Source organism: Moschus berezovskii, chromosome 2 (assembly GCF_049115385.1).
Source record: "Moschus berezovskii isolate FMDL1 chromosome 2, NW_MosBer_1.0, whole genome shotgun sequence".
Lineage (NCBI taxonomy): Eukaryota > Metazoa > Chordata > Mammalia > Artiodactyla > Moschidae > Moschus > Moschus berezovskii.
In genome coordinates, this window is record NC_142461.1 from 16,106,012 (window position 1) to 16,112,011 (window position 6,000).

Here is a 6,000-nt window from a genome sequence, read left to right on the forward strand (position 1 = left end):
ACATAGGCATTGCCACTGGCTGGGCAATGTTAAGGCCACCTCAGCACCAGCTGATAGGTGGTGGTGGTGGTTTAGTTGTGTCCGACTCTTTGCAACTCCATGGACTGTAGCCTGCCAGGCTTCCCTGTCCATGGGATTCTCCAGGCAAGAATACTGAAGTGGGTTGCCATTTCCTTCTCCAGGGGATCTTCCCAACCCAGGAATCGAATGCGGGTCTCCTGCATTGCAAGCAGATTCTTTACCGATTGAGCTACGAGGGAAGCCCAGCTGATCCATGGGGAGATGTCTTCTGCTTGCATCCCACCACTCACTCTTAGGATGTCTCCTGCGGGATCCAGTAAGAATTCTATTCTCAGGGGGAGCAGGACAGCAGCTGGGAACAGAAAGGCTCTCCCCTGGTGGGGAGAGCTTCCCTAGTGGTTCAGTCAGTAGAGAATCCTCTTGTAATGCAGGAGACCTGGGTTTGATCCCTGGGTTAAAGATCCTGTGGGAAACCCACTCCAGTATTCTTGCCTGGGAAATTCCATGAACAGAGGAATCTGGCAGGCTACAGGCTTGAAAGAGCTGGACACGACTTACTAAATCACTACCACCACCCCTGCCCCCAAGCCCAGCACTTTGCATAAATGGAGGATCCCTTTCTAGGAGGAAGAGTTCCCTGGACCTCCTCCTCACTTCCTGTTTTTGCCTCTGAACCTGTAGCTGGGAAAGATTGAAGGCAGGAGGAGAAGGGGACGACAGAGGATGAGATGGCTGGATGGCATCACTGACTCGGTGGACAGGAGCTTGAGCAAGCTGAGTTGGTGATGGACAGGTAAGTCTGGCATGCTGCAGCCCATGGGGTTGCAAAGAGTCAGACATGACTGAATGACTGAACTGAACTGAGCCCTGTAGGGAGTGGTATGAATGTCCCCCCTGCCCAGGAGCTGGGATGCAAGAAGCAAACACAAGTTTATATTGGTCTCTATCTTTTGAGGGCTACATATAGTGGACCTCACGGGACCAAGGAGGTGACAAGCCACCAGATGACCATCTGGGCGTCAGGCAGGGAGGTAGGAGGGGTGAGCACTGGGGCTGGGGAATGTCCTTCTGTTTTCAGAAAAGGTGAAAGCCTGGCTTCGGGGAGGGGTAAGCCCCAAACTGGTACCGCTGCTGGCCTCACCTGGCCCTGCTCACGCTCCCTGAGAGCTGTCAGCATTGCTGTGTCCTGCAGTAGCTCCCGCCCTTACTGCCTTTGGCCTTTGCTCAATGTCAGCCCCTCATCAGCCCCTCCCTGACCTCCTGATATTAATCACATCCCTCACACACACACACACACACACACACACACACTTTGTGCTCACACACACACACACACTTTGTGCTCCCACCTGCTAAGGGCTTCTCTTCCCACACATATCATTCCCGTATCACACTTGAAACAGTTTATTTGAGGGCTGCTTCCTCCCTCCCAGGAGTGCGGGGCCTGTGTTCCCACCCCCACCTTCCCTGCTGCTCCTGGGCTCCCCCAGCCTGGAAGGGGCACCGGGGCCACCCTCACAGCAGCTGAGGGACCTGGGACAAGTCTCCTCTCCTCTGTGTCGCTGTCTCCTCTCTGTAATGGGTTCCTAGGAGGGGCCGCTGAGGACTCTGTGTTCAGGGTCCCCCGGCGCTTCTGGCCCCAGACGTCTCCTTGGCCGGCGAGGTGCCCACTGTGTGGATTCCAGGAGGGCCGGAAGCCACAGCTCCCTGGGAGCCATGCCTCCTCAGAAACCACACCTCCTGGAGCCACGCCTCCCGGAAATCACGCAACCAGAAGCCACGCCTCCTGGAAGCCCCCAGTGGGGGTCTGGTAGGTCCTGGTCCCTGGGGGGACACTTCCGGTGCCAGCCTGGTCCCCAGGCAGGGCTGCTGGGTGGGGAGAAGAGACTGGATGGTCTGAGCCCCTGCCTTTCCTGGGGTCTGGGGCAGCTCCAATAAAATCTGAGGCTACCAAGGTGGGGGCACTGAAGACTGTGGCTCTCACAGGAAAATCAGGGTTTCAGCTTCCAGGGTGGTTTGGGTCCACTAACGTTGGGGGTGGAGAGGAGGCCCTGAGGCTCGGGTGGGTGGGGGTCAGTACAGGGTGGGCACCAGCAGCAGCAGTAGGGCCCCGGCCAGCAGTGCCAGTGAGGATGGGCAGGCAGCCTGGCGGGCAGTGTCCGAGGGACCAGTGTGGGGGTGAGGGTGGCAGTCGGTGGTGTAGGGCTCCACGCAGGCAGCAAAGGCCATGACATGTGCCACGAAGGTCTGCTCCTGCACGCCGTGCATCAGGTGTGCCCACGGGCCTCGTGCAAACACTGCCACGTCCTCACCAGCGTGGGTTTCTCCCCAGAGGGGCACAGCTGACTGCTGCCGGTACTCGGGATCCACTGAGAGGAAGGAGGGGATTCAGGGCAAGCAGGGAGGTAGCCTCCCCCTCCCAGGAGTTCCCGAGTAGGGTCTTCCCCTCCTCCCATCCCTCCCTCCCTTGCTCCCCAGGGCCCACCCACTGCACTCACTGCTCTGCTTTTCATTCACATCAGGTCGTGAGCCCCAGACCACTTGGTACCCCGGGCCGTTGCCATAGAGGAGGGTGGTGTAGGACTTGCCATCTCTGGCCTTGCCATCGGCCAGCCCTGCAGGGAGGAGGGGACCCCATGATCACACTGACCTGGTCCTTTGAGGTGCCTCTTGCGTGCTGAGCTCAGGCACCTCTTGTTTGTTCACTGGCTTAATCCTTAACAGAGCCAGGCAAGGCAGCTGCTATTATTAATATTACTCCACTTTGCAGATGAGAGAGCTGACTCAAGAGCACTTTGCAACGTAACTTAGGACAAGAACTTGCCACTATCCCTGGCTTACCAAAAATGGAGGTTCCACGAAGGGGGTAGCCACCGAAAGTGAAGACATGGGAGTGGTCGGCGGTGACGAGGGTCAGTGTGTCTGCTTCACTGGTGAGCTGGCTAGCCTTGGCGATGGCATTGTCGAACATGACCGCCTCGGTCAGTGCCCGATAAGCTATGCTTTCATGGTGACCATGGTCAATGCGACCTCCTGCAAAAAGGTCATGTAGAAGGTGGGTGATGTAAAAACCACCTTGAGTGCCACCCTTTTCCCCTCTGATCCGCAAGGAGCTGCCACTCACCCTCCACGAAGAGGAAGAAACCCTGAGGATTTCTGCTCAGCACACGCACAGCTGCCTCCGTCATCTCCTCCAGGGATGGGTCCTTGGTGTGGTCTCGGTGGATGTCATAGACCATGTCTCCCGGCTCAAAGAGGCCTGTGGGAAAGGGGAGCAGTGGTAACCCTCAAGCTGAGGACAAGGGTGGCCAGTGGCACCCATCCCGGGGAGGACAGTGGGGGTGGGTGGGGTCGTTACCCATGAGGTGTGTTACACTGGAGTCATTGGCCGCCTGAAGGAGTGCCGTGCGGTTCCACACATACTGGGCTCCCTGGGAGGGCAGAACCAGGCCTCAGCCCACAGCCCGACACCCCAGGCCCAGCCCCGCTGCACCCCTGCACCCATGAGCCCCCATCACCTGGTGCTTGGCCTGCCACTCCTGTACCAGGTTTCGCTTGTCCTTCCGGACTCCATTCTTTCCTGTATTGTCTGGGTATTCAGGGTCTGGGGTCCCCTCCGGAAACATGTATATTCGGCCTCCACCCAGGATCACCTGGGGCCAGAGAGATTAAGGCAGGTGGGTTTGGGTCCTGGCTGGACCTTTGCTTCTCTTAACACAGAGCCCCTAGACTCTTTACCAGGTCTGTGAGAAAGGCCTGTCCCCACTTCTAATTCTTACATCGTACTCCCACCCCACCCCAACCTCTGCCAACAATGCTGCCTGCAAACATACAGAGACCTCCCAAGGCCCCAGGGCTGTGGGTTACCTAGGACTGTCAGGCATGTGTCCCACCCTCTCTGCCCAGCCCTGCCCCTTGCCTTTCATGTCACAACTCACGTCAATGTCCATATTGTAGACCATCTGTGTGGCGATGTCCTGGCAGCCGTCCTTCTTAGCCTGGGCAGGCATTTGAGCATCGGAATACCAGTCACGGTTCACTGTGTGTGCGTAGGCCCCGGCCGGGGAGGCGTGCTGCACTGTGGTGGTGGTCACCACTCCCACTGACTTCCCTGAGGGTGGTAGAGGTCACAGTGGGCCATGGAGGTCTCTGAGCCTGTCCCTGCCCAGGAAGCTGATGCCCAAGCCCACCTGCTTTCTTGGCCCGGTTCATCACAGACAAGACCTCGTTCCCACGTGTCGTGTTGCACTGGTTAAATTGGGCAGCTGCACTTACACCAATGATCTTCATACGGGTCTTGACCCCGCACAGGTAGGCGGTGGCCGTGCCTGCGCTGTCTGGTACATCTCTGTCCACATTGTATGTCTGGGGGCAGAGACGCCTTCAGCTCTGCTGGGGCAGACACCCAGCTCCTGACCCAGGCCCTCGGCCCATCCTCACAGCACCCGGCCCCTATGTCAGCCCCCAACCCTCCTGGGGCTTTCCCTCCTACCCTGCTCCCTAGGCCCACACCCACCCCTCTGGTGTTGACCACCCTGAGGTCACTTGGTCCTTACCTTGGAAAGAGCCATGTAGGGGAACTGGTCCATGGCCAGGGGTGTCTCAGGTCCTGGCTTGCCATCCATCTGCCCCTTTAGGATCCGAGTGGCTGTCACCGTGGAAACCCCCATCCCTGAAGGTACACACTGTGTCAGGTCTGAGTCCCCGGGGCCAGCCTGGAGCAGCCGGCAGCCCAGGGGTCCAGTGTTGTGGGGGGACAGGGGGTGGACCGGCCTCATGCACTCACCGTCCCCCAAGAAGAGGATGACATTCTTGGCAGCTGTCTGGATGGGCTGCAGCTTCTTAGCCACATCGAGGGCCTGGGCCGCCTGGCGGTTCCAGAAGGCAGGGTCTTCCTCCTCAACTGCCCAAGGGGAGAGTGGAGGTCAGGTCAGCCTGGGGCCGCCCCTGTGAGTAGGGGGCACTGGGAGCTGCCTGGTTACCTGGGACGAGGCCGAGGGAGAGCTGTAGCCACAGGCCCAGCAGCAGCAGCACGCAGGCCCCCTGCATGGCTGTGTGATGGCGGAGGGTCAGGATGGGACCTGGGGAGGCCAGGTCTTGGGCAAGGCTGGGATACCTTACAAGCTGTAGCACTGGCTGCCCAGGCTTAACTCCCTGCTATAAAGTCTCCATGTCCCTCCCAGTGCCCCAGGTGGCCACACCCTGCCCCTTACCTGCCCTATGACTTTGAGCCCTGTTGCCAGAGGGACATGGTGGGTGTGGCTGAGCCAGCAGGGGTCCCGAGGAGGCAGGTCCCTCCCTCACAGTTGGTCTCCTCAGGGTGGGGTGGGGATTAGGGTGCAGTTGTGTTTGGCCTGAGGAACATTTTCGAGGTCCTGTCAGGAACTCCTCCCATCCCTCTGCTCACCAAGTCTGTGGGAGAACCATCTTTCCTTCTCATATGTTCTGTAGTTTTTGAAAGTCAGCTTTAGCCTGGTTTGGTTCTGAGTGCTGAGGGAGCACACAGCTTGGCCCAAGGCCGGTGTTTGGTTTCTTATTTCCCTGAGGCCTGGAGACAGGGAGACGTTGGAGTGGCCTGGCTGCCCCGCCCCCTGCTCAATTCCTCAGACTTGGCCTGGGCAGGTGGGGTGGGCACTGGGCTGTTTGTGTCTGTGTGTGTGTGTAAGGTTTCTACAAAGGGCTAGCAGCGGTGAACCGAGAACTTACAGAAGTATAAGCTGGATTTAGAAAAGGCAGAGGAACCAGTGATTAAATTGCCAACATCTGTTGGGTCATAGACAAACAAGGGAATTCCAGAAAAATGTCTTACTTCTGTTTCATTGACTATACTAAAGCCTTTGACTCTGTGGATCACAATACATTGTGGAAAATTCTTAAAGTGTGGGAATACCAGGCCACCTTACCTGTTTCCCGAGAAACCTATATGTAGGACAAGAAGCAACAGTTAGAATCGGACATGGAACACCAGGCTGATTCTAA

At 57.9% G+C, this 6,000-nt stretch overlaps 1 protein-coding gene across 1 annotated transcript; it reads right to left on the reverse strand.

Moving 5' to 3' along the window:
* Positions 1–2,094: 2,094 nt before the first annotated feature.
* Positions 2,095–5,070, reverse strand: LOC129537907 (intestinal-type alkaline phosphatase-like). Its single transcript, XM_055397779.2, has 11 exons — positions 5,004–5,070; positions 4,808–4,924; positions 4,578–4,693; positions 4,212–4,386; positions 3,960–4,132; positions 3,540–3,674; positions 3,380–3,452; positions 3,146–3,280; positions 2,863–3,054; positions 2,520–2,636; positions 2,095–2,390 (listed from the first exon to the last, which is right to left on the reverse strand). Exons 1-11 carry the CDS (start codon positions 5,068–5,070, stop codon positions 2,095–2,097), a joined length of 1,596 nt encoding a protein of 531 aa, XP_055253754.1.
* Between the last annotated feature and the right edge of the window lie 930 nt (positions 5,071–6,000).